At 52.9% G+C, this 25,349-nt stretch overlaps 6 protein-coding genes across 6 annotated transcripts; 4 read left to right on the forward strand and 2 right to left on the reverse strand.

The window, feature by feature from the left end:
* Positions 1-1,349: 1,349 nt before the first annotated feature.
* On the forward strand, positions 1,350-5,876 carry VPS10 (vacuolar protein sorting/targeting protein PEP1; the record flags this gene model as incomplete). Its single annotated transcript, XM_056220224.1, has 3 exons — positions 1,350-1,811; positions 1,862-5,229; positions 5,279-5,876. The coding sequence occupies 3 exons, from the start codon at positions 1,350-1,352 to the stop codon at positions 5,874-5,876; spliced, it is 4,428 nt and encodes a 1,475-aa protein (XP_056065527.1).
* Positions 5,877-7,381: 1,505 nt separating this feature from the next.
* Positions 7,382-8,791, reverse strand: N0V89_011494 (uncharacterized protein; the record flags this gene model as incomplete). The annotated part of the gene is made up of 1 exon (XM_056220225.1): positions 7,382-8,791. One exon carries the CDS (start codon positions 8,789-8,791, stop codon positions 7,382-7,384), a length of 1,410 nt encoding a protein of 469 aa, XP_056065528.1.
* Positions 8,792-13,104: 4,313 nt separating this feature from the next.
* N0V89_011495 (uncharacterized protein) lies at positions 13,105-18,112 on the reverse strand (the record flags this gene model as incomplete). Its single annotated transcript, XM_056220226.1, has 2 exons — positions 13,105-16,818; positions 17,816-18,112. 2 exons carry the CDS (start codon positions 18,110-18,112, stop codon positions 13,105-13,107), a joined length of 4,011 nt encoding a protein of 1,336 aa, XP_056065529.1.
* A 1,274-nt stretch (positions 18,113-19,386) lies between these two features.
* On the forward strand, positions 19,387-20,365 carry N0V89_011496 (uncharacterized protein; the record flags this gene model as incomplete). The annotated part of the gene is made up of 2 exons (XM_056220227.1): positions 19,387-19,684; positions 19,734-20,365. 2 exons carry the CDS (start codon positions 19,387-19,389, stop codon positions 20,363-20,365), a joined length of 930 nt encoding a protein of 309 aa, XP_056065530.1.
* A 1,104-nt stretch (positions 20,366-21,469) lies between these two features.
* N0V89_011497 (uncharacterized protein) lies at positions 21,470-23,081 on the forward strand (the record flags this gene model as incomplete). The annotated part of the gene is made up of 2 exons (XM_056220228.1): positions 21,470-21,751; positions 21,804-23,081. The coding sequence occupies 2 exons, from the start codon at positions 21,470-21,472 to the stop codon at positions 23,079-23,081; spliced, it is 1,560 nt and encodes a 519-aa protein (XP_056065531.1).
* A 652-nt stretch (positions 23,082-23,733) lies between these two features.
* N0V89_011498 (uncharacterized protein) lies at positions 23,734-24,318 on the forward strand (the record flags this gene model as incomplete). The annotated part of the gene is made up of 3 exons (XM_056220229.1): positions 23,734-23,737; positions 23,796-24,041; positions 24,098-24,318. 3 exons carry the CDS (start codon positions 23,734-23,736, stop codon positions 24,316-24,318), a joined length of 471 nt encoding a protein of 156 aa, XP_056065532.1.
* Between the last annotated feature and the right edge of the window lie 1,031 nt (positions 24,319-25,349).

Below are 25,349 nucleotides of genomic sequence, written 5' to 3' on the forward strand. Positions count from 1 at the left end.
CATAGATTACTAAAATCTTATATAAAGGTATGCCTAGGACGGTTGAAGGTGGGGGCGGAATTTTTGCAAAGCACAATAAGGGAGAGTATTGGTCGTTGCGAAATGTCGTCGCTGTGACGTATTTTGATGGGTTCAGAAGGACGTTCAGAAACGATGGATGCGCGGGGGGAGCAGCGGCAGCTTTGATGAATGCGAAGGCGTTAGAGAAGAACAAGCCGAGGAACAATATTATGCTGTTCTGAAGAAGGTCATAAAATAGCCAAGGGGCGTCGGGGGGACACTGAGGGACATTTTTAATTTCTTCTCAAGTGACAGCGAGTTCTACTTGATGCTGTAGCCAGTTTACCTACCCTAATAACGAAGATCTTCTACCAAACAATGCATGCCCTGCGTCGAGGTGGAATGGATTTATCAGACATTGGGCAAGAAATCAAACCGAGACTGATGCCTCCTACATTAGCAATGCATGATGGATGCCACCACGCTATATGGATGGCTGCTAGAAGCGGGTTGTGGGAATAGTTTGAAACATATTAAGCGGATGTAAGGACCCTAAGAACGACGGTCGGCCCCCCTGAGCTCTATTTTGGTACAAAACCTGCTCCTAGAATCCGAAGGTGATTTTCAACACTGGCAGAATTGCCTCAGTGCACTCTTTTTCCACCCCAGAGCGATACTCGAGATGATGGAGGAATGTAGTGGCGATGAGAAGCATGGCTTGTTGATTGCTGTATGTTGTCATAACGGCTGCACAGCAAGTATCCCAGCGTTGTTGTGGCTGCTGTAGATAGCGCACAGTACTTCGCTATTGCTGCTGACTAAATATAGAATTCTGTCTTACAGCGTCCAGCCCATCCTAAGTTGCCTCGCAGTGCGTACTTTGTACAAGTTATCTCCGGTATCGTAGATCCTGCGCTGGTGCAGAGCGAGTGAGCTGGTGATACATGATTCGGTGAGTGTTGGTGAACTGGAGACCTCCGCGGTGACGACGTGAGGGTCCACTTTGGTCGGAAACGGAAACGGCAGCAGCGACCCTGGTTGCACGGCCACTGCCACATGTCGCCTCACCTCAGACATTCCCACGCGACTCAACTTTTGCCTTCATCGTTGACAGTCTTTCTAGTAGACGACCTCTTTGTAGCCCATCGCTTGAAGCCACTGCGAAGATATTCCGCCGCACGCCGCCGCGTCACGTTGTCCGTTTCGAGCGCGCCAAGGCTCCGCTGCTGCCGCCTTCAGCTACTGTAGACACGCATACGATACGAGGCTGTGGTTTGCACCCAGACAGCTGTCCTTAAAACAGCGCCCTCTCTCCTCGATCGCCTGCGCACCCCCTCTCTCTATGCGTCATGAAACTTCTTAAGGGCATATGGCTGCCCGCCCTCGCGGCGCTCGCGCCGTTCACCGCGGCGAAGAAAGATGCGCCGCTTATCGAGAAGACCGACTTTGCCAGCGAGCTCCTCAACATCTTCTACTTTGACGATTCCAATGTCGCCATGCTTGTGGAGCTCGACTCGGAGAAGGTTTTCCGCTCTACGGATGCCGGGAAGTCGTGGGCGAAGGTCAAAGACGATGGCAAGGACATGCGGACAATCGGCATTATCAGGAACCCTTTTGATAAGAATGTCGCCGTTGTGCTGGGAGAGACGGAACATTACATTACCTACGACCAGGGCGAGAAGTGGAAGAAATTTAAGACGGACGAAACTCCCTCGCTGGGCAATCCCCTGAGCTTCCACGCATCAGACAACAAGAAGATACTATTCCATGGTGGAGACGATTGTCCCTTTTTCGGGGCATGTCTTGGAAAGGTCAGCCACAGCTTGTTTTCACAGAGCTGCCGGAACTAACTCATGTGTAGACTTTCGTTACGAAGGACGGCTTCGAATCGCTCAAAATTGCCCGCGAGAGCCGGAAGATGTGCCTCTGGGCGAAGAGCACCGAGAACTTTGCCCTAGACGACGACTCGCTCGACGACCGGATACTTTGTATAGTGGCAGGGAAATATTCCCAACGTTCCAAGGATTACAGAATCATGATATCTGACGACTACTTCAAGAACGAGGATGAACCCGTCATGTCCTCTGGTCGCACTGTGCAAGGTATGACCAATATGGCTGCCGTGAAAGGTTATTTCGTCGCGGCCGCCAAGGCTGAACACTCCAACGAACTGTCCATGTACGTCACTGATGATACAAAGACATGGCACCACGCAGAATTTGGAGGAGGCAAGATCGAGGAGGACGCCTACACCATGCTCGAATCCACGAACTACAGCATTCAGGTCGATGTGGTGACGAATCCATTTGCCTACATGGGATCGCTGTACACCAGCAATTCTAATGGAACGTACTTTACGAAAAATGTCGACCACACGAACCGCAACGAGATGGGTTATGTAGACTTCGAAAAGGTGTCCAATATTCAAGGCATAGTGCTCGTCAACATTGTCGACAACGCGGAGGATACGAACCCAATGGCGCTCAAGAAGATCAAGTCGCAAATCAGCTTTGACGACGGAAGAACCTTTGACGACTTGAAAGTCAAGGACAAGGACGACAAGCTGCACTTGCATTCGGTTACCAACTTGCATAACAGTGGACGCGTCTTCTCCAGCCCAGCTCCGGGTATCGTTATGGGAGTTGGTAACACTGGCAAATATCTAGGCAAATACACCGATGGCGACTTATATGTCTCGGATGATGCAGGACTTACGTGGGAGCGAGCCCTAGAAGATGCTCACAAGTACGAATTCGGCGGCCAAGGTGCCGTGCTAGTCGCTGTTAACGACGAAGGCGACACCGACAAGATCATGTACTCACTCAAGCATGGTCGCAAGGATACCTGGAAGGAGATTAAGGTCGATTACAAGTTCCGTGCCCGAGAGCTTACGACTGTTTCCGATTCGACAAGCTTGAAGTTCATTCTCTACGTCTCCAGAATCGAGGAGGGCGAAGGCAGGAAACAGTCCATCATCCACCTCGACTTCGCCGAATTGCACGAGCGAGAATGTGGAGACGATGATTTGGAAGACTGGTCTGCTCTCAAAGACGAGAATGGTGACGCCATGTGCGTTATGGGTCACAAACAGATCTTCAAACGTCGCAAGTGGGATGCTGAATGCTTCCTCAAGGAGAATTTCAAGGAAGCCAAACCAGACTTCAAACCATGCAAGTGCGACGAGGTCAGAGATTACGAATGTGATTACAATTTTGTGCCTGAAGGCAAAGGGAAGGACAAGAAATGCAACCCTGCCGGCTCTCTGAAGCTACCCGAAGGTGCTTGCCAAGGCGATACCAAAACGTACAAGGGTAGCTCTGGCTGGAGAAAAATTCCTGGAAATCAGTGCGAGGGTACTACTGACAGGGAGAAGGATGTTGAGCGCGACTGTGACGACGCTTCGGAGCCTCCAGCTAGCGGAGACATTAAGAACGAGATCACAACGTTCCCAGGGTCCAAATTCAAGGAATACTATTACCTTGAACGCCCCACGCAGGGTGGTGAAGAGAGCAAGGACAAGGATGAAACTGTCGTCATGCTTACAGATGAAAACGAGGCTTACATCTCGGACGACCATGGCAAGAAATGGAAGAAGGCAGTGGACGACAACATCGTTGCTATCTATCCCCATCAATACAACAACGACCATGTCTTCTTCCTTACCGCAACGAAGAAGTTCTATTACTCGAAAGATCGTGGTCTTAGGAACAGCATCCACTCTTCGGAAGCCCCACAGATGCCGACTTTGGAGGCTCAAATTATGCAATTCCATCCCGCCGAGTCTGATTGGCTCATTTGGGTCGGCGGCGAGCACTGCGAGAAGTCAAATAACGCAGAATGCCACACTGTGGCCTCGGTGTCTCAGAAGAACGGTGCAAAGGACACTTGGGAGACTCTCTTGCCCTACGTGAAGAAGTGCGCATTCGTCTGGCGTGAAGCCGGTCGCAAGGTTGACAAGAAAGAGGTCTTCTGTGAGCAGCATACAAACGAAGAAATGGGTGCCCCTGTCGAGCTTATCTCCAGCGAAGACTGGTTCAAGACCAAGGAAACGAAGTTCAAATCGGTCGTCGAATTTGCCACGATGTCCGAATTCATCATCGTCGCGACCAAGGGCGACGACGGTAAATCTCTTAAGCTAGATGCCAGTCTCGACGCAAAGACTTTTGCTGAGGCCAAATTCCCGCCGAAGTTCGAAGTTGACCACCAGACCGCATACACTGTCCTTGATAGCTCCACGCATTCAGTGTTTCTTCATGTCACTGTGAACAGCCGCCTCGACCAAGAATACGGCTCTATCATCAAGAGCAACAGCAATGGAACCTCATACGTCATGAGCCTCAACGGTGTGAACAGGAACACACAAGGCTACGTTGACTTTGAGAAGATGCAGGGCATTGAGGGTGTCGCGGTTGCCAACATCGTGGTCAATGCTGACAAGGTCGACCAAGGCGAAAAGAAGAAGAAGCAGACACGAATCACGCACAACGATGGTGCTGATTGGCAACCACTCACCCCCCCTGAAAAAGACTCAGACGACAAAAAATACAAGTGCAATGGGGAGGGCATTACTAAATGCGCGTTGCATCTGCATGGGTACACGGAACGCCCTGACCCTCGAGAGTCATATTCTTCTCCCACCGCTGTTGGTATCATGATGGGTGTCGGAAATGTTGGAGAGCAGCTCACCACGATTGGCGAAGCGAGCACTTTCCTGACCACAGACGCTGGTCTTACCTGGAAGGAAGTCAAGAAAGGCAACTACGCGTGGGAGTTTGGCGACCAAGGTTCCGTCATTGTCATTGTTCGCAGGAATGAAGACACCAACCATCTATACTACTCTCTGGACAATGGCGAGACCCCCTTCAAGGAGCATAAATTCTCCGACAACAAACACAGGATTGACGCCATTAGTACGGTACCGAGCGACACTTCGCTGAACTTCTTGCTTTGGGGTAAAGATGGAAAGAACCTGGTTGCGATCAATGTGGATTTCAGCGGTCTATTTTCCAAAAAGTGCGAGCTATCCGAGAACGACCCGACCCAAGGCGACTATGAGCTGTGGGAGCCACAGCACCCGATGCAGGGAGGGGATGACGACGCATGCCTCTTCGGACATGTAGCTCAGTATCACCGGAAGAAGCGCGGTGTCAACTGCTACAATGGTGAGCGCATCGACCATCTGCACAACATCGCCCGGAACTGCTCCTGCACCCGGCATGACTTTGAATGGTAAGTCTGCTCCAATGTGCTCCTTTCTCGACGATACTAACCCTGGCAGTGATTACAACTACGAACGTAAGCCCGGTGGCGAATGCAAATTGATCGAGGGTCTCGAAAAACCAAACCCGCTGGCTGTGTGTGAAAAGGGAGCAGTAGAATACTGGGACCCCACAGGCTATCGCAAGGTTCCTGTATCAACCTGTGAAGGTGGCAACGAGATGGCGCGTACCGGCCAGGTGCACCCCTGCCCTGGTCACGAAGAGGAGTACGAGCGCAGACACGGCGTGTCTGGCTTTGTCATCTTCCTCGCTGTCGTTCTACCTTTCGCGGCTGCCGGTGGTATTGGGTACTATGTCTGGCGCAACTGGGATGGCAAGTTCGGACGGATCAGGCTGGGCGACGGTACAAGTGCCTTTGACAGCGATAGTCCGTGGGTCCAGTGGCCTGTTGCGGCAATCTCTGGCTTGGTGGCTGTTGTGGCTGCAATACCCCTACTTGTGGGTGCTGCTTGGAGAGCGGTGTCGAGCAGGTTCGGCGGCTACGGCGGACGCACGTACACGAGTCGCAGCTCCTTTGCCAGGGGAAGAGGAGATTATGCGGTTGTGGACGAAGACGAAGGGGAGCTGTTGGGTGAGGACAGCGACGAGGACGTGTAAGCTATTCGCTTGTGTAAGATTTGGGGCTAGGACGACATAGATAGCATGGGGGTGTTTGTCTTTCGCTTTGGCATTCTCTGCGTGGCATGAGCGCGTTGGATGTGTAGATTGCTTGTAGGGAACCTGTACATTCTCAATGAATCGCACTGTGATGTGATACCGCGAGTCCACGTGTGGTGTGCGATTGGATCGTAAGAACAGAACAAAGCGCTTCAAATCAGCGCGAGGCTACTGTAGACCTACTGCACAAACGGCATTCCACTCCCACTGATTCTCCCACCGGTACCAGAAACTCACGAATGTCTTTATCAGGTAACTCTGCCTCGCCCCCACTCCATCGGACGGTACACTTCATCGCGCCGCAGTATGACCATCAGCCACCTCTACCATCGGACATTCCTCCCCCCCCTCGTCCAGCTCACCTAACGCTGACCTGCATCGCACCCTTCCCTCCCTCACCCACATTATCATTTTTCAACCTCAATCCCGTCTATCCCCTGCAACCCTCCTCACGCCATCCCCTTCCCCATTGAAGACGCCCAAACGCGCGCTCTGCCGACTCCCGATGACCTCTGCGTCCAATGTTCCAGAACCCGCGCACGCAGCGGCGTGGCCCTCGGGTACGGTTCCTTCAAGCGACGTGGACCCACTACGTGCCTGGTCCTTTTGGTCCAGGGCGAGTGGGGCGGCATGCAGGTCCCAGGAACAGAGCTTGCACGATGAGGGAGAAGCCCGCTAACTCACGCTTATGCGGGCGTTGCGAAGCGAAGCGAAGGCGACACAAATTTCCGCGTCGTCAGTCGTCGTCGTGCGTACGTCGTCGCCGAGAAGGGAGCGTAAGATCGGCGGCTGGGATGCGCGTCGTCTCGGCAGACGGCAGATGTCATAGAACATTGTTCTTCTCCATGCGGCTGCGTACCATGGAGAAAGTTGCCGTTCTCGACAGCAAAGATCAAGACATAACAGCGGGCACGAAGGCCGCCTTGCACGTCACTCAACACATTGTGTAACATAGTCCACATGTCATGTATCCAGATTTGCAATTGCGCATCTACTGCATTATCGTCTGTCGTGTCTCCACCGCCTTAAGATCGCCCGCCGCTCATGCGCTAGCCTCGTGGCCCAAGACCAAACTCAACAACCTCTTATGCACATCAATGCAGCTAGAAAAGTATCCACACAGAAAATTAATCTCCCACTGCACGTCGCAGTCCCCAACAGTTTCCAGACCGGCAAAAGAAGAATGAGATGGAGAACAGACAAAGCAGATGCCAGAAATGCACTATTAGGTGGTATATTCCAACCGAAGTCTCTGGGTAAGCAAGAGAGATCGTAATGCGAGATCGAACATGTATGAAATGAGATGGTTGGGCATGTACAATGCGTCTAAACTTTTTGTTATCCTCCGAATGTGCCAACGTGGCCGTACTGTGTACAACAGATGTGGGGTATCAATCCAACTCCTTGCACAACATCTAGCTGCCAATGCCGATCGTAATCTTTCTCTAGAACCGGAGCGTTGAGTCGTCCGAGGTGACGACCCAGCGGGTCTTGAGGTCATTGTCGACGAGCTTCTTGGCCCACGAGGCCGGGCTGCCGGTCACGGAGCGCTTCTTAGTGACGGCACCGTTGACACCGTTGCTGAGGAGCAGGTTGGCGCTGCCACCGAGAGAGCCGCTGATGACGTCCTGTCGGCCCATCTTGAGAAGCTCAGCCTTGAGAGCCTTGGGGTTCTGGCCGAATTCGGTGGGGTTTTGGGCCATGAGGTAGGCCATGACACCAGAGTTCTGGGGTGTGGCCATGGAGGTACCGGAGAGGAAGTTGATGACGTTGTCGCCGGTGCTCCAAGCGCTGAGGATCTCCTCGCCGGGCGCGTAGATGTCGACGCACTGGCCAATGTTGGAGAAGGACGAGACCTCGTTGTTGATGTTAACGGAGCCGACAGTAACGACGTCAGAGTTGGCACCACCAAGGTGGGCAGGGGTCGTGCCGCAAGCATCAGTACCATCGTTACCGGCAGCAACGGAGACGTGGATGCCGGCATCGAGGGCGGACAGAATAGCCTGGTCGACGGAGTCGGCAGTGCCCTGAAGACCCCAAGACATGCTCATGATGGAACCGACGAAGCCGTCCTGGGTCTTGCGCTTCTCGTGGTTGTTGAGGACCCAATTCATGCCGGCAATGGTGCTCGAGGAGGAGCCGGAGCCGTCATCACCGAGAACCTTGACGGCGATGATGTTGGCGTTCTGGGCGACACCAAACTTGGCACCAGCAGCGGAACCAGCAACGTGAGTGCCATGGCCATCACCGTCAGCAGCAGTGTCAGTGAAGGAGAAGCCCTCGGTGGCGCGTCCTCCGAAGACAGCGTGGGAAACACGGACACCAGTGTCGACGACGTAGACGTCAACACCAGCACCGAGGTTAGTGTCTTCGAAGGAGTAGGTGAAGTCCTGGCCAGATGGGTCACCGGAGGCACCGGCGTCGTTTGAAATGCGCTGGAGGCCCCATGGTGCACCAGTCTTTTGGGTAACAAACGACTTGACCTCTGCGGTCTCATCCACCATCTTCACTTCGGCAAGGTCGTCGAGGTAGCTGATGCACTTGGAGGTAGCGTTCATGACAATGGCACTCCACTGGGAGTTGTCCATGACATCAAAGACACCATCGTTATCGGCTTGCCTTCCAAGCTTGTTGAGCAAAGTCTTGGCCTCGGGGACCTGGTCCTTGTCGAGCATGACGATGACCTCTTTTGAGTTGTTGGGGTCGTGAGCGCACGTAGAGTTCTTGGACAGGCCAATCAGACCATCAACAGTCTCCTCGGGGGTGGCCAGGGCCTCGACGTCCTGGGGAGCAGGAGCAGCAATGGCATTGGCGTAGGTGGCCGCAAGGGCGGCAACGGCAAAAGAAGTCCTCATGTTGGATTAGGTAAAAGAGAGACCGGGTCCGCAGGATAGGTGTGGCGAAAGTATAGATGTTAAGGGAACGTGTGGCTGTCTTGATAATAACACAGGCAGAAGAAAAGGGTGACTAGCGCTGCAAGAAGTTAACAAATGTTTGACCACGAGGGTACTCGTGGCGAGAGATGGGAAAGGCAGTGTGGCAGGACCATGGGGAAGCTTTAAGGAAGGAGTAGACGAAGACAACGAATGAAGAGAAACAATGTGAGACAGTGGATGGACGTGTACACGACGCCATGGAGGGTATTCGGCAAGGCCTAGGGAGGTGCAAGGCATAGTGGATACACCATGCCTAAGGCCGGACGTTGTGAGACTACCAAGACTTACAAACCACGCAGCTGTCAAGGTGCGGCGAAACTGAGGCAGAAGGGCTGTCGGCCAAGACGTGCCAGCACGCAAACGGGACTAAGGATGCGGCCCGGGGGGGTGAAGGGTAGGAAGTGAGTGTGGAAAAGAGGAAGAACGTGAATGAAGGGACGTCTTCCGGGGGCGAGGCAAGCACTCTAAAAGAATGTGAGTGAAGAGGGAACGAAGGAAGGCGCGGTCGGAGAGAGACAGTAGGGCCAGAGCTCTGGGGAAGGAGCATGGGGAGGAGGGAAGGAGTGGCTCATGTAGTCGTAGGCTTGGAAAAGGCCGAGCGCTGGTGGCTCCATGGGCCAGCGAGCAAGCTCAGCGAAGCGTCGTGTGCATTTGAAACTGCTTGGCTTCCGGCAGCCTCCCGCCGCGCGCTTTGCCCTGTTGACGACCTGGTCCGAGGCCGCTGCCTCCACTGGCAACTGGGAGCGGGACGGTGGGCTGGGCCTGGGGCACGTAGAGAGTCTGGCTGGCTGGCCGGCGGCTGCCCTGCGCGAGCATCTGCGCTGGCTGCGTTGGGCGACGCGTCTCTCGCAAGCATGTGGCACCGTCGAGGCGATTGTTTTTGCTGGTGGACGTCGCGCGGAGGTTTAGCGACGACGGGCTGGCAGGGCAGCGGGAGCCGCATGAAGAGCGCCCAGGAGTCCGGGGTCTGGCCGCCATTGGCCGCTGTGCCTCTGAAACTCGCGGCTGCGACACGCCAAATCGACGCTTGGACGCACGGACGCCGCGTCCCCACGCACGCACGCTCCAGGGGCCCTTCGCCTCGCCCATTCGCTCTGCCCACCAGAGTTTCGACCTGTCAACCGCCGCTGCGAAACGCAAAACGGGCGCTCTGCTACCCTGCCGCCAGTGGCACCGCGAACCGTGGGAGCATTCCAGCGTCGCCGTTTCGGACTTGATGAAGGGCCCTCGCGCGAAATGAACTGAGTCCCGCCATCAGCCACACACGCCGTCTCACGGACTTGGGCCATCCAGGAGGAAGGAACCTCCGCGCACACAACACAGGCCCAGAACAGAACACCTCACCAGCCACAGCCCCCATTCGTCGTGTTGCGGACATTTCTGGCGCTGACCGTACATATGTATAGTAGAGAGCACCGGGCCCTGCGCTGCTGGTCGCGAGCCGAGGATATGAGGATATCTCTACTCGCTGGACTTCGCAGTAGCTCGCTTCCTGCAGCAGAACATTGCGAACACCTGGTGACGAGTACGGCGTCGAGTACAAACATGTGCTCAGCAGTGCATGAACCACCAAAAACACTTCGGTGACAGCCCATCACCGTGTCACCCGCCCAAACACCCTGCGCCCAAGTGAGCTGCCGCATAATCCACATTAAAGCAACCTCTCCTCTGCAAACACGCATTCCAACTAGAGCCTGCGCCACGCCGTCTGCATGGCTCCATAACGAGGCGCAATGAACACCTCTATGCGCATAAACAGCACAGAGCCCGCAATCTATTTGCTTGACGTTTCGCCCTTGCCGTCATTTGTCCTCACCCGCCAATGGTACCTAAGAGCCGCTGCTGAAACGCAACGAAACGCCCTTCATCTTAGAAAACACCTTGGCCAATCGCACCCTTGCACGCGGCAGGCCGACAGAACACTTCGCCCATCTTCATTGCAAACAATGAATGGGGGCTGAGATTCACCATCACCTAAAACAACCTGGACGATAAGTGATGATCATATCCGGCCACTACATAGCTAGAGATGACCATCATCCAGCGCATAACATGCACATAATACATGTGGACAATATTTGACACGTATGCGATGATGCTATCCAGAGAACCACATCCAGGCGCAAATGTTCCTCCGCGGACGAGCCCGAGTCACCACAACGCAAGGCAACACCGAAAGAGCAATCCGATCCTGGCTCGTGCATTGTCTCGATCCTCACCCTAGACCCTCTCACAGAATCCTCCATGACATAAAATCCCATTGCAAATGTTTTAGACAACCCCGCCTCTTGCGCCACCTTCGACGTCCATGGTCGAGTCCAGCGTTCCAAAGGCGAAAACACCGAAGCATCCCATGATGCGACTTTGTACTGCTTTAAGCAAGTGGTCACATGTCCTACAGCAGACATGTCTGACAATTGTCAAACTTTTCGAGTCCAGATAGCCCAAAGGCTAAAACATTGAAGCATCCCGTCATGCGATTTTGTAATGCTTTTAGCAAGTGATCGCATGTCCTACAACAGGACATGTCTCGGAGCTTGTCGACCTTTTTGAATGCAATCCCATAATGCGACTCTTGTAATACTTTTGTTTTAGCACATGATCACATGCCCCACAACAGGACATGTCTTGAAGGTTGTCGAACTTGTGAAGTCCGGATTCCCCATGCGGATCTTGTAATGTTTTTTGAAGATAGTCACATGTCGCACAACTGGACATATCTTGCAGGTTGTCGAACTTTTAAAATCCGAATCCCCCGCAAAGGTGTGATGTATTCCCCTCGAAGATGCGCAGGGCTTTATACCATAGACTCGGCCGAAGGCAAAAGAGATGATGGGAGGACTAAAAGCCTGCCAGTATCGACCATGGGCAGTCAGGAGCGTCCGGAAGCCGTCAAACATTGATAGCTCAAGTATATGGGAAATTTCCTAGCGAGACTGACACATGTAATGCAAGACAATATTTCTGATTCCACGCACGAATCGAAAGCCACTCGTGCTAGAGCGTTCTTCGAGAACATGAATGTGAATACGTGCGCTTTTGGTTAGAACACAGGCACCGTCTTTGACCTCTGTTCAGCAGCGCTCATGTTATAAAAACATGCACTTGATATCGAGGTTGTCAAATCAGCTTCAGCAAAACTGTATATCATAGGCATGCTTTTGCACTTGACATTGCCAAAATCCTCCACCCAGGTGGTTTCCCCTTAGCATGTAGCCGTACACCTACTTTCGGTATGTCGGAAAGATACTGTTTCATACCAAATTAGGCCCACCTATTTCGCAGATGTGCAAGTCATATGCGCAACCCTCAGTAGTCCAGCACTTCTTCAGAATACAGATTCCATGTTTGAAAGGCTCCGTCCTGCGCAAGAGGAAGAGTAGATTGGTCACACGAGGGTTTCTCCTACTAAGGTGGAAAGCTGCCCTTTACAACTCAGTGGGACAAAAAGCGTCCAAAGTAATGTCCAGGTATTCAAGTCTCCCACATCTTCACTCGCCATCCACCTCCAACCCACACACACCACCACGCTGTACTCCCACGTAGCACCACACATCCAGCACCAAGACCATGCCAGCAGAAAAAGTGAATACACTCCCACGCATAGATAGGCCTCCCGGAGCATACATATCCCTCTTGACCTCACTCTCTCACAATACCGTTCTACTACAAACCCCAAAGCAACCTCACAGTCCAACTACAAGCCTTAAGAAAACCAGATAGTGTCTACACAGACAAACTGACCAAAGCATGTCCTACCACTACTACAACCAAGCCTACGGAGGCCGAGGCAACGGCGCGGGCCGTGGCGGCAAGTACAACGAATACGGGTACTCACTCCCGCGTGCAGATATTGCGCCCAACTGGCCGTGCTGGTGGTGGCAGTGTCATATGTGTAAGCACTCCTCACTTGATTTGACCTATGTGAAGAGAGGATTGATACAAGCAGGCGGGCGTGCGAAAACTGTCGCTAGAGACGGGAGGGTGTGTAGGGCACATAGGCCGAACCATACGCAGTGTGCCGCTTGCCCACGAGGATGAAATGGGAGTGTGAAATATGATGTGTGATAGTCGGTAGTTTTTGGCACATAATGTATCTGTTAGCTACTGTCTTTGATCTATTGCGTCTAGCATCAGGTATAACTACATGAATGGATAAAGCACCTTGCCTACGTAGCCTACTTGGGTACATATATTGGCTGGTCGACCCCAAGCCTCAGACCCAGCTAAACCTACTCCTTAGGTGCCACCTCACGTTGCTCAGGTTCGCGCGTCCCCTTCACTCTGAACCCGACTCCAGGAAGGCGACTCCTCAACAGCAAACTGCTACAGACCACACTCACGCTGCTCAACGCCATGGCCAGACTCGCCCACACCGGATCCAATCTCACATGCTTAACGCCCGAGTCTCCCATACCCATACCACCCTCCATACCAATACCGTTGTGGTGCATGTCCATTGATTTCGTGCCTGTAGTGATCGGGTAGAGAACGCCAGCGGCGATCGGCATGGCGATGATGTTGTAGACGAGCGCCCAGCCGAAGTTCAGATAAACGCGGCGGAAAACTACGCGTGAGAGGTCGAGCAGGGTAAGCACCGATGCCAGGTGTGAGTTGATCAGGATGAAGGAGGAAGAGGACAGCGCGACGTCGGAGCCAGAGCCGATGGCGATAGAGAGGTCAGCTGTAGAGAGCGCGGGCGCATCGTTGATACCGTCGCCTACCATGGCGACGGTGGCGCGCTCTGGCATTGAACGGTTGAAGATAGACAGGCAGGAAAGGGGAGACTTATGAGTCTTGGTAAGCGTCTTTTGGAGGTAAGTGATCTTCTCTGCCTTTTGCTCTGGCAGAACGCCTGCGATGATGTTGGAGGCTGGGATCCCGACCTGTGAGCCCACGGCATTGGCCGTGGTTTGATTGTCGCCGGATAGCATCCAAACATCAATACCTCGCTTTTTCAGCTGGCTAATGACGCTAATAGCTTCCGGTCGTAATGGGTCGGCGATGGCGAAGGCGCAAGCTAGATCCCAGTGTTCTTGCGAAGGTGTGGAGTCGTCCTTGGTCGCACCTGAAAGCAATGCGACCAATGCAATGGACTCTCCACGTCCTTTCCAGGTCTGTAACACTGACGCTTGAGCATCCGGGATCGATACCAAGTGGTCGTCCATGAACGACTCGTTACCAACGATCACAGTAATTTTTCGGTTGCCTAGCATCAAGGTACCTCTAAGCCCCTTTCCAGGGACTTCGTTCACGGTAGTTGTTTCGAAATTATTGGCGGATCTGGTCTTACTAAAGCTCACAAGGGCTTTTGCAATGGGGTGGTTGCTGTTTTCTTCCAGAGCTTTGACGAGACCAAATACAACGGCGGGGCCTTCACTGCACTCGACATTGAAGCTGTGATCGGTCACAGCAGGATCGCCACCTTCAGTCAACGTCCCTGTCTTGTCGAATACAATGCAGTCGAGTGTGCTCGCCTCTTGGAATGCTTCTCCACCCCCTTTGACAAGGATGCCATGCTGCGCAGCAAGACCTCCGCCGACGAAGAGTGCAGTCGGTGCTGCTAACCCAATGCCACAAGGGCACGCGATAACGAACACGGCGATGGCAAAGCGTAGAGACCAGAGTGCCCAGCCACCGGAGCCTTCGTTCATCCAGTCTTTGGGGATACCTCCAGTAGTACCGAGGATAAGCCATATGAGCCATGTAGACAATGCAACGAGCACAACGAACGGGACGAAGTGGCTTGTTATGGTATCCGCAACTCGCTCTACAGGCGCTCGGTGGGTCTGACCTTCACGAACGGCGTTGATTATCTGATCGAGCATGGACGTGCCTGCGATTGTGGTGACCTTGATTCTCACCGGAGAACCCTTATTGACGGTACCAGAGTAGACTGTATCGCCTAATTCTTTTTTGACAGGTCGCGACTCGCCCGTAAGGCTAGATTCGTCGAACGTGGTGGTGCCGTCAAGGATCGTACCGTCAAAAGGTGGCGAGGTTCCATGATGAACACGAACTATATCACCGACCTCTAGAAGGTCTGTCGCAATTTTCTTATCTCCTTTCTCGAAGTCTACTAGTATAGCCTCTTCGGGTCTAAGCCTGCCCAATGATGTGACAGCGTCGCCCGTCTTCGCCTTACTGTAAGCTTCAAGGAATCGCCCGATCAGGATAAACATAGTTAGAAAGACAACGGCGTCGAAGTATGAGTCATTCATCGACCCTGAGGTCTTTCTCGTCGCAGCTAGGGCCAACTCAACCACCGACGCGAAATATGCGATGCTCGTGCCTAGTGACATAAGCATGTTCATGCTTCCGAATCGAACAAACCGACGGAAGAATGGTGTGCGGCTTCCTGGTCGCCACATGGCTTTCACCTCTTTGATTGCTCGGCGATGGAACGTGTCGGCGGCGAGGAAGTACACGGGTGTGGCCAAGATGAAGAGAGCCCAGCTCAGCCGGGTAGTGTTACCAGCCCACATCGGCTGCATGACGTAGCGACGGATCGGATTGGTTTCTTTCACCAGGCTCATAAACACAATCCCGAGGATGAACGTTGGTATCGCGATGATCACAGAGAGTAGCAGTCGGAATAGCACTCGTCTCCGTTCCCGAGCATGCATTTCCCGCGCACGGTCTTCGATCGTCGGTGGGTGATATACACTAGGTTTGAAGTTCGGGTTTAGGCTCTCGATTGACCTAAAGATGTCTCGTATGGTAAAGGCAGGAGGGGTAGGTTTGTACTTGATGTTAAGTATTGGAGAGTGCTCTGAGAAGGTCTGCTTCTCAAACTCCATCCCATGCTGCACTCCGTATTCCTCACTGAGCGTTCTCATTATGTCGAGTGGACAGTGGTGGCAGAACATGCCCTCGATGCGAATGCCCACGGTTCTGTCGCTGGACTCCGGTTTCGATGTGTTTTGAGGCTCGGCCTTATCAAGCGTAGCATCGTAGCCTGCATCCTCAATCGTCTCCGTAACTTGTGCCAGATGGTCTTTTCCGGAAAACACAACGGTGGCGCTATGTGTGACCAGATTGACATCGACCTTCTGTACCCAGCTATGCATCTCCAAAGCTCGCGACACATTGCCAACGCAGGCGCTACAAGTCATACCGCCGATAGCATATGTGGCTTTCCAGGTATCGAGGACTTCGACATTCTCCACATTGGCATCAAACCCCGCATCTTCAATAGTCTCCACAATCTCCTTCAGCATTTCTTTTCCTTCAAAAATAATAGTCCCGCTGTTGGTGAGGAGATTGACATTGACCGACTGCACGAATGGGAGCTCTTCCACAGAATGTGTGATGCTGCTCATGCAAGAGCTGCACGTCATACCGGATATCGCTACTGTCGCTCTGCAGGTCGAAGGGACTGAGGAGGTGCCGACGACTATGCTTTCGAGACTTCGAGACGTCGTCCCGTCGGATCTGTTCGCAGCGAAGCCAAGCTCCTGCGATGTTACGACGGTTTGCGGTTTGCTGGGCCATGAGAACTCCTCATCGTTGGTGCTCAGCTGCACGCCACCTGCCTCGGCTTTGCACTGCTCGCACTGCTCCGCATGTTTCTCCCGCTTGTGCATGGTTTCTCCTGAATCGTTTGGGGCTCCTTTCTGGAACCACCTCGCCACTGCGTGCTCCAAACTGGACTCCCACTCTTTGCTGCGATCGTCGAAACGGTAGACCTCAACAGGGGCAAACACAGTCTTGTTGTCCTGAAAGATGCTGTGTAGCTCGAACCCGGCGGCTTCTAGAGTGGCAGCGATGTCCCGTGCAGTAAGGGATGTCGTGTGGCGCAAGACAACGGAATGAGAAACAATCGAGTAAGAAATGAATTCGGGCGCTGGTGTAAACCCTTTCAGGGAGTCCTGGATGACCTCTATACATGATGGGCAGTGCAAGTTGGTTATGAACAGTGTCGTCGTTACCAGATCTTGGGCTGACTGTTGCCGTGGTTGGCCAGGGCTGGTCCTTGGATATGCGGAAGACATAGTGATCAGATAGGCAGAGTAATATGCGTGTGCCGGATAGCCTGAGTGGTACCGACCCGGGGAGTCTGTGGTATTTAATATGTGGGGATGGTAACAACCGACGTTAAAGCCGGGGTTGTTCAATCTGGATTTGAAGGAAGCGAGTAAGCGGCAGAATCTAGGACAGACCGCACCGAGCTTGTGTCGGTTCAAAAGTGAGCAGGAGTGAGGGGAGAAATAGACATGTTGCGAATGTTCTGGCAGTCTGGCTGTGAGCCGCACAAAAAGCGCGTTAGTGGAAACCGCACAAAACGCGCAGAGGTTGGTGTGGCGTCATTGTTGTCGCGAAAACCACGCTGTCTTGCCTTGCCCCACGACCCAACCACGGCAGGAGCGCCTCGCTCAACCGCCACCGATGACTCTTGATTAACATGGTATTGCGACAGTACTATGGTATCAGCCACGGTCTACAGAAGTGATGAGCGTGCACCTTGCTGATGAACAAAGCCTGACGTGTGCATACCAGACTCGCTTAGTTGCCGCACTAATAACGCACCCCAGCTCCCGTTAGGCCCAGTTTTATTTCCGCCTCTTGCTGTTTTGCGAGCACCCGCCCATATTGACTGCTTCATATCAATGCTGGGCGATGTAACCCACATTCAGCCACGTGCGCGCTGTTGAATTTATCTCCATCCTCGTGTGTGTGAGACGACGTATACACATTACGAAAACATCTAGTGGCACTGTGCATGTCGGTTGGCAGCAATGGTCTGCCAGAAGGTGAAAGCACATAGCTTCGACGGAGACGTATCGTCGTGTGGAGTTTCTCGCGATACGGTTGTATGAGGCCATGTAATCATGCATATGGTCATAATGGTATCAATACGGTGCGCTGGAAGTGAGAAAGAGATCGAAGCAGGCCTCAGTCCGATTGCTGCCCATGCTCCAAGGTCCACTGCAAGTGGCTGACCTTTGCTTTTTCGGCCTCCAGCTCGGCTTCAAGTGTGCTCACGCGATACGTTAGCTCTGTGACCTTTGCGGTCTTCGCAGTTATTGAGGCTCTGGCAACGTCGCGCCCCTTCTTCACGCCTTCGGCGATGGTTGCATGTCTCGAGAGCACGGCAGTCAGATCCTTTCTCGTCTGCTCGCTCATCTGAACGTTCGCATCACGCAGCACTCTGAAGGCGTTCCGAACAAGATCCTGCTCTGACACGTTCTTGAAGCGAGCCGGGGTTGGTGTCTCGTTTGGAGAGGAGCTGGGCGTCATGGTCCCAGTGTCTTCAGAGGATCGATATCGCGAAGGAGTGAGCAAGGAGCTGCCCGGTGCAGTGAATCGCGTGGGAAAGAGCTCATTTGAGGTTCGTGATTCTGTTTGTGGGGTCGGCAGTGCGTTTGATTGGGGATCGTCATCGGTCTGCCATGGAAGTCTACGCCTCGCTGGACGAGAGGGAGTTGCAAAGGCATCAATTCGGGGCCTCTTGCTCGGCGTTTCCGCAGCGGCCATGACCTGATCAAGCTCGTCTTGGAAAGCCTCATTCCCTTCACCAAAGTCAAACTCATCCTCTCCTTCCTGGGCTGTCGCTCGGCCACGTTTTCTGCTGTTATCCGAAGGTCCAGCTTCTGAGGTGTATGGTGGAGGGGGTGACGCAACCCGTTGAGCTCGGGGTGTAGTTGTGGCAGGACGGCCTGGCTCAGTGCGCGAGTTGTTCGCAAGGGCTGCGGCCTCACGGGGATGGGCATCCGAGTCCCAAAGGAAGAATTTGCAACGCTCCCCCTGTGGTTTTTGACAAGTTCGGACTGCAGGTGATTAGAAACGCACGAGTGATTACTTCACTGATAGCAGATACTCACACCATCGGCCGTGATTTGGACCTTCCTTTTTTACCTCGAAGTGGACTGCAGGCAGTGGAGGGTTACAGTCACCTTGACGTTTGTTAGAACTAAGAAGTCTACGTAGTATCTCGCATCAACCTACAGTGCCAAACGCCATTGAGAAAGGTCCCTCGAGGAGCATTGGATCCACCGTACCATGCGCCCGCTCCGCCTCTGCGAGCGTAATTTCCTCTGCCTCGAGAGTTTGACATTGCGCTATTCCAAAGCGTCCGATACAGTGCAGAGCGATAATCGAGGGAATCACCAAATGATACGGCACGTTAGCGGGGAGGTTGGTGAGGCACTGTCGGGGCTGGGTTAGCGTCGAACGCTCCACAGTTGCGGCACCGTGGGGCAGCTCCCGCGCATCAGGAACAGACAGCTTGGCACGAACAGTGGAGCGTAACTTGGGATCTAACATCAGGATCAGATCCTTTACTTACTATGCGCTCTCTGTCTTTCTTCTCCGTCGCTTCTCACGCGAGTAATGCGACGCGGCCTGATTTAGCTCTTCCCGAGCCAGCTGATGGTCTCGAACCGCGGAGTCGACGCCAACGATAATAGCTCTCAGCCCTCACATACTTGGCATTCCAGGGCGACATTCGCGATGGCCGCCCTCGCTCAGCTCTCCGCGCTGTGTGATAGCCTGAAAGATCATTCATTCTCAAGATGCTGGTGCGGTCGCTGAGAATACCGCCCACGCTCCTTCTCCTTCTGGTCTTTTCCGGCTTCCTTGGGTGGCACTTCAGTCAGTCGCCACTTCCCGATCTCGCGCCAGCCCCGCGACCACCGCCACCACCGCCTGCTGAGCGCAAACCAGCGACAGCGGTCGAAAAGAAGCCTTCGGCAGCCGTAGTGAAGCAGAAGCCTGCGCCAGCGTCTCCAAAGAAGCCTCTTCGCGTGGCTCTGGTAACATTTGTGACGGAGGAGCGGTCGTACCTGCACATCTCGCTCAAGTCCAAAGACCGTACGTGGCTAGAACGAGCCCACGACAAATTTAACTGACTACTTGCCAGACTACGTTCGCCGCCACGGCTACGACCTCATCGTCGATTACGAAGCGCATACAAAAGACAAAGGCACGGTATGGTGGAAGTTTGACATGATCAGGCGGCTGATCAAGAAGGACAAATGGGACTGGATTTGGTGGCTCGATTTCGACACCCTGATTACAAACACCGACATTAAGGTGGCAGACATCATAGAGGAGACGTTGAAGAACGCCACGACCCCGGCCGAACTTGATTACCTCTTCTCCAACGACTGCAACAACTTGAATCTTGGCTCGTTCATCGTGCGCTCTCACGAGCGCTCACTGAAGTTCTTGGACGATGTGTATGCCGTCGAGGCTGCGGTAAAGAAGGCGGATCCAGAAGCGCAGCTGAGCGAGCAAGACGCGATTACGAAACTTATGGAGCAGGATCCGGCCTCTAAGAAGAGGAGTACTGTCATTCCCCAGTGGATGATCAATTCATTCCCGGACGAGATTCCGTGCTACGAGGAACCGGAGCGCCCTTGGAAGAAGGGCCACTTCCTGGTCCACTTTGCCGGCGCGTGGGCGCACGTAAAGGGCACAGACCCGACAGGGCAGCTGATGAAGAAGTACAAGGATGAAATCATCTGGGGAGATTGGAAAGGCTTTTACTAAGGCTACGTCCAGATAGTGACGGCTTAGGCTTGGTTATGACATTCACTAGCAGTCGTTCTTGTCTAGCATACCTTTTGGCTGTTCGGCGTTTACTCTTTTATGTGGTCGTCGCTTTAGCGCCAGTGTCGGATCGAGCCTGCAGAAAGCTACAAACCTACCATACCTTCCTCAATCGAGCTGCAATTCTTCACCAAACCTCATCGTCTCCCACGTCATGTCAACACACATAGCGCAGAGGGAATCGCCTGCATTCACATTAGTCTATGAAAGAAAAGCGTACACGTAGGCGTCATAGACTCACCATGTCATACCACCAGCCACCTTCAAATAGGCACTTGCTCGGCCCCTGGTCCTCAAAACCCAAACTCTCATAGAAAGGCAGCAGATGATCATGAGCGATGAAAATAATGCTCTTTGCATACGCGATCTCCGGTGAGCAGTCTCCATGATCACAGTTGGGGACACCTGATGCAGAAATAGTGTTGCAATCAAACACGCCAGTAGAGCGAGGCTGAGCTTAGAGCACAACGCAACGCTTGTACTTGGGCACCAGGCCTGAGTTTTGACACAACGTCAAACCTACTGATGACCATAAACGACGACATTACAAACGAGGAATTGGCTAGAGTTTGCTTGTCAACTGCACTTCAAATTGAAACGCCTACAGACGAAGTAGCCGTCAGTCGTGAAATTCTACATAGGATTGAACTCTAGTAGAATGCAGCTTCGCGGAAAATCCGATTGAAAACCATAGCTAGACACTCCTCGGAAACCGCAGTGTGGACGCCACAACATGCTAGTGATGCTAAATAACAAATTGTATATCATGTCGTAAAGAATAGCAAAGTCAAGTTCGAAAATGTCGCTTCTCACATGCACTAGCTCATCTAGTTCTAGCCTGACCCTCTTTTCAACCACGACCACTGAAACGGCATCTTGTTACAACAACACGTACTCATCACAAGCAATTCAAATTGCTGCACCTAAACCACTGCGGCCTTACCGCACTGCTACGACGATAATTTTCTAGTCTTGACCCAATACATCACAGAAAATCTTCTCTGCCACCACAGGCACCTGCACATACAGCTGGATGCTGAAGCTATGGCCCAAGACGATCATGGATACTACATCAAAGATTCTACAATTGGTGGCCAGGCCGCAGGCAAAGGTTTCTTTAGCAGTAAGGACGTCAAAAGTGGAGAGTCTATCGTCATGATACGTCGTCCACTTATGGCGTCACTAGAGTCTGAAAGGCTGAAGGACACGTGCGCAAATTGTTATATTTGGACCGAGGGTTCTTCGATTGGGTCGAGACTCTATGTGAAGGAAGGGACTACCGTCTCAACATGTGCGGGATGCAAGCGTTTCCGGTACTGCAGCAAAGTACATCATGCGACCCAACGCAGGATTACCAACTTACTGACAGCATCGTTAGGCATGTCAGAAAGAAGCATGGAACCGCGGCCATAAGCACGAGTGCAAGAACCTAAAACCAGTTGCCGACAGAGAGCTACCCAAAGCCGTATTGGGCTGCATGGAGATCCTAGTCCGACGGAAACATGGCCTTATAGACGATCAAACCTGGCAACTACTATGTCACCTAGACTCTCACATCGATGACTTCAAGAATAATGGCAACTACGGAGGAATCGAGCTGATGGCCATGGGGACCAGCCAGTTTTCCGCCACGCAAGAGACCTTCAACAAAGACTTCGTTGCTGCTATGTACGCGAGACTACTATCCAACTCGATGACCCTCATGACACCAACTTTTGATCCTCTTGGAATTGTTATCGATGCACTATTATGCCATCTCAACCACTCGTGCGACCCGAATACGTACATAGTCATGGACGGACCGCAGATGCAGCTCCGAGCGCTCAAAGACATCAAGAAGGACGAGGAGCTTTTTATCTCATATATTGACCCTACGATGCCCTACTTGCGACGGCAAAGCAAACTTCAACAACGTTGGTTCTTCGAATGTAGATGCATCAAGTGTCGACAGGGTCCGACATTGCAGGAAGACGAATGGGCCATAAAGCCAGGAGCCCTTGCACAACAATACCAGAAAGTAGCTGATGAAGAAATTCAACGGAATGAACAAGAGGAGGACCCAGCAAGCTTTGTAGGAGATTCGCTTGACGAACGAAGAGTTGCAGCACTGCAAGCGAAAGCCTTCGACATGTACGAGGCAGAACAGCGCCAATCGGATCCAGCCGAAGCAATCCGCATCATCGAGGACGCAATAGCCATATGCATCAAATCGAAACTATGGCCCGCCCATCGTCAACCTCTTCCCGCTCTCAGGGACGATCTCATCATCAACATGCTCGCAGTCGGCAACTACGAAGGCGCATGGTTCGAATGTGCCAAGCGCCATCGTCACGTTATACCCAAGCTTTATCCCCAGATGCATCATCCTATCCGCATCGTCCAGACATGGCAGATGGCAATGCTAGCACAGTACCTTGCGAGTGCAGGCGCGGTACTTGCCCCCGGCGCTGACATGGCGCTCATAGCGGCTATGATGATCAATACCATCAACGTCACGTCGAGAATGAGCCATGGTCCGGATAGTGCTTTTGCCAGGAGTGTGCAGCAGAAGTTCTCAGAGGTGGAGGGTGAATTACTGGGCAAATTTGGTTCGAAGGATGCGATGAATGCAGCGATACAGCGACAAGTGAAGCTGTTGGCGGAGATGGGCAAATAAGAACGGTGCGTATGCGATTAGGATGTGGAAGAAAATGCCCGAATTGACATCACTGCAAAAGCATGTGCACTCAAGAATGTGTGGGTAGCTCTTTGCTGTGTGCACCGTGAAGGGCAATGGTCTCTCTGATAATGCATCTTGGTGAGACTTAGCCTGCAACCCGTGTGCAGGTCGATGTCCTGCTGTCCATTCTGGACACCAAAAGCTTCAAATCTCAGTGCGCGTGCGAAATAAACTTACAGACTTGGATGGATAGTTCAGCTGCTTAACCGTAGATTAGAGTGAGAGCTTCGCTCACTCACTGCTCTGGCTGCCACGTTGTCGCTGCTGCCCTGGCGCGAGCCTGCCGCAAGTCTACCACTCACCTTCACCACAGCAACGCGAGCTTCGCCAGTTTCACTATATGAACTTTAGCTTGCCTCTTTCCTCTCTTCACCACGACGACTCCACACAATTCTTCGTGAACGCACTTTCTGCATCGCCGTCCACCAGCCACGTCCATAAATTAAGGTCACTCGCTCCCCTGCTTTTCGCTCCCTAGGGAAGAACCTCATCTAACATATCGTGTCCAGATCGTATCCATCTTCGCTATCCGCACTTCCGCGCCATCAACATCCACTCAAACCAACTCCTTCCTTCCTAAATCGTCACCATGTGTAAGTCTTCACATGATCCATCATCAAGCAAGTCGCATATGTATTGACTACGTTGCAGCCGACGAAGCCAACTCCGGTGGTGGCAAGATGGTGTCCGAAGACACCGTAGCTGTCCTTCTCATGGCCATGGGTAGCGTGTCCATCACGAAAGCTCAATTCAACATCATGTCGTCCCTGGACGGCACGAGGACGGCGTCTTCCTTTGAGCATGCGTTCCGCCCCATCACCAAGAAAGCGAAGGAGCTCAAGGCGCGCGTGGACAATGGCGAGACGTTCGAGGCTGTTGCGCCGGCCAAGAAGCGTAGTTCGTACCCTAAGCTATAGTCATGGTTGTCTACTGGTAAATGCTGACGTACACAGGCGGTGCAGTTGAGGGCGCAACTCCCCCAACCACGCCCAAGAAGCCCAAGGGTACCCCGAAGGCTACTCCGAAGGCTACACCCAAGAGCCGTGGAAAGAAGGGCAAGGTGGCCGCCGAGGCTCCCCCGACCAACGACTTCGAGAAAGGGGTGGAGTTTGACAAGGACATCGACCTCGACTTCGGACTCAAGAAGGAGGAGCTGGAGGACGAGCTCATCTAGGGGATGAAGATGGACCAAGTCGAGACACTGCCTGGTTTCGGTGATTGGGCTATGGATTGTGATATTGGTTCACGGCCTTTGACTCTAGAGGATGAAAGTATCTGAGAACTGTGCAATGCGGTCATAATTGGTGCCCCGTATACGGGCTGAGATATACCAGGCTGGTATATGATTTCATGGCGTTTGAAGTTGGGGTCAATAGCCGGATAGGAATCAATGAAGCTTCGAGAGTCTCGGTCTATGATTTGCCTGTAACGCTGCTCAAGCCACCACCTGCTGACCAGAGAGTCTATGCTAAATTGATACTGTGTTACTCAGGATGCGCCATAAGCTAGCCAGCAACCTACGGATGCGTTACCAAAAAGGTAATGACATCCCCATGGAAGCCACCATGTCGACCAATATTTCAAAATGGTTCACTTGACATGGATTCGGTCGGGCCTCGGATATCGGAAGGTATTTCAAGATATTTCACTCTGACGTCGATTCGGTAGGGGCTCGGATATCGGAATGGGATTGTCATCGTGAGTCTACTTCGCTGCCGAGCTGCCTATGTAATTCAAATTGCTTCCAGCGAGTACGTTGAATTATGTATGAGCGGAGAACTGCAGTCAGATCGGAATCTTTCTGAGTCGTTCGAAGATGCCCGGGATGATGCTTCCTTGTTTGGACTGGTTTTGCCGAGGCTCGGTGCTATAGAGGACATGAGGCGGCTATTACATGGTTACACCTGGGCATCAGCGCGGCGAAACGTGCAGACGGAAGGACGAGGCGCAGAATAATGGCATTCTTGCGGCCTCTTTGACCAGTGGCTGCCTGTACCAACACCCAAAGAAGCTTCCAGCACCTCGTGACCAAGCATCTTGATCTGTGAGCCGTTCAGCGGCTGTTCACCCGCCACCACAATGTAGCACGATGCATCTGGCACCTGTCATGCGTTGTTACGGCGGGCCGTTCGGGTGAGGTTGTTCGGGTGGCAAGTTGCAACCATGGCATATCGTCCGGGTGGCACCGCATGGCATGGGCATAAC

This window comes from Didymosphaeria variabile, assembly GCF_027946475.1.
Source record: "Didymosphaeria variabile strain IMI 356815 chromosome Unknown scaffold_9, whole genome shotgun sequence".
NCBI classification, from domain to species: Eukaryota; Fungi; Ascomycota; class Dothideomycetes; order Pleosporales; family Didymosphaeriaceae; genus Didymosphaeria; species Didymosphaeria variabile.